Source organism: Colletotrichum abscissum (genome assembly GCF_030869225.1).
Source record: "Colletotrichum abscissum strain IMI 504890 chromosome Unknown Scaffold_130.1, whole genome shotgun sequence".
Classification (NCBI taxonomy): domain Eukaryota; kingdom Fungi; phylum Ascomycota; class Sordariomycetes; order Glomerellales; family Glomerellaceae; genus Colletotrichum; species Colletotrichum abscissum.
Window position 1 is genome coordinate 12,950 of NW_026850022.1, and position 1,344 is coordinate 14,293.

General features: G+C 57.7%; 1 protein-coding gene across 1 annotated transcript; it reads left to right on the plus strand.

The window, feature by feature from the left end:
• Positions 1-555, plus strand: CABS01_16696 (uncharacterized protein; the record flags this gene model as incomplete). The annotated part of the gene is made up of 1 exon (XM_060550026.1): positions 1-555. One exon carries the CDS (start codon positions 1-3, stop codon positions 553-555), a length of 555 nt encoding a protein of 184 aa, XP_060404051.1.
• Between the last annotated feature and the right edge of the window lie 789 nt (positions 556-1,344).

The following is a 1,344-nucleotide window of genomic DNA, read 5'->3' on the forward strand; positions in this document are numbered from 1 at the left end:
ATGGCAGCCAGACCTTTGAAGCGTCCTCGTCAGTCAAACGGCCTGCCGCGCCTACCAACCGACATAGACAACGCCGTCGCGGCCTTGGGCGGGAGAACCCATGCAACCGACCTCGCGGACAGTACCATACAGTCTCAGAAGGCACCGATCAGTAAGGAGGAACGTCTAGAAGAACTCGTGGGACATTCCGGCCGCCTCAGGCAAGAGCTTGGTTATTGGAAAGGTGTGGCCCTCACAGGGACCGCCTTCATGCCCAACGTCGAACAAGCTGTGGTGCGGCTTCGAGATGTTGTCAGCCGTTCCGAGAGCGTCATGAATGAGACAAACGCTGTGTCTGCAGAGGAAAGCATGGGTGATGGTCATCCGTCTGGATCTGGGCCGAGTAAAGGCGTGAAGGGACAGGCTCTAGACGAGCCAGGCTTGCCAGCAGCAGAGGATGATCTTGGTGTACTCTTGGCTCCAGTCAGGCGGGGCCGAGAAGGGTATGAATTTGAGGCTGTCAAGCCGGAGATCAAGCGGACCAGGCCACCATACAACCCTGGAAGTTGGCTCTGACCGTGACGCCATAGAATGAGATTGAGCCTTCACGCCCATGCTTACAAATGCATCATCGCTGTCATTGTCGTGGGACACTTCTGTAATCGGGGGTTGGGGGCTTCTCGTTTGGTCCCCAGCCAACAGACCGTTGCCGCGCGCGCTGAATGCGATGTTTCAGGGTCACCCCTCGGAGCTCGGCGTAGCCAGTGACGCAAGCAGGTGGCCGGCCGTCAACGCCAGGTCCAAACAGCTTCGTATCGACAGATCAAAATGATTGGGAAGCGAAGAGCGATGCCTGCTTGGCAAGCAGACGACGCGTATCGTCTTGACTGGCGTGTCTGGGGTCGCTTCAGCCGTGGTGTTCCGGTGTGGTTTGCCAGTGTGTCCCAGGCTCCAGCGCGCCAACGACGTCCGTAATGGGCCCCACCTAGGCACCGAATAAATTGAAAGCAAAACCAGCCAATCGATCGCCTTGCTGCTGGTGGATTCATTCGCGGAATAAAAACCTACCGCGTCCCGCCCTGTGTCTGGGCTGCCTGCCTCCTGCCTACTGAATCCCAGCCTTCTCCGCTTCTCATCCTCCGCACATTGACGACCTCAGCAACTCCATTTCCAACGTCATCTTCCCCTCTCCAGCTCTTTATCTCTCCTGCGCGTCCTCGTTGACGAGGCCTTTCCTCACCGTTCCGACCGTTCATTTGCTGGCGTGACTCATTGTGCGAGCGGGATCGGGTACTCGTCGGAACCAATTCAGAGCGTAGCATTCGCAGCTTCACGCCTGAGTTCGTGACTAGACACCCCGGTCAT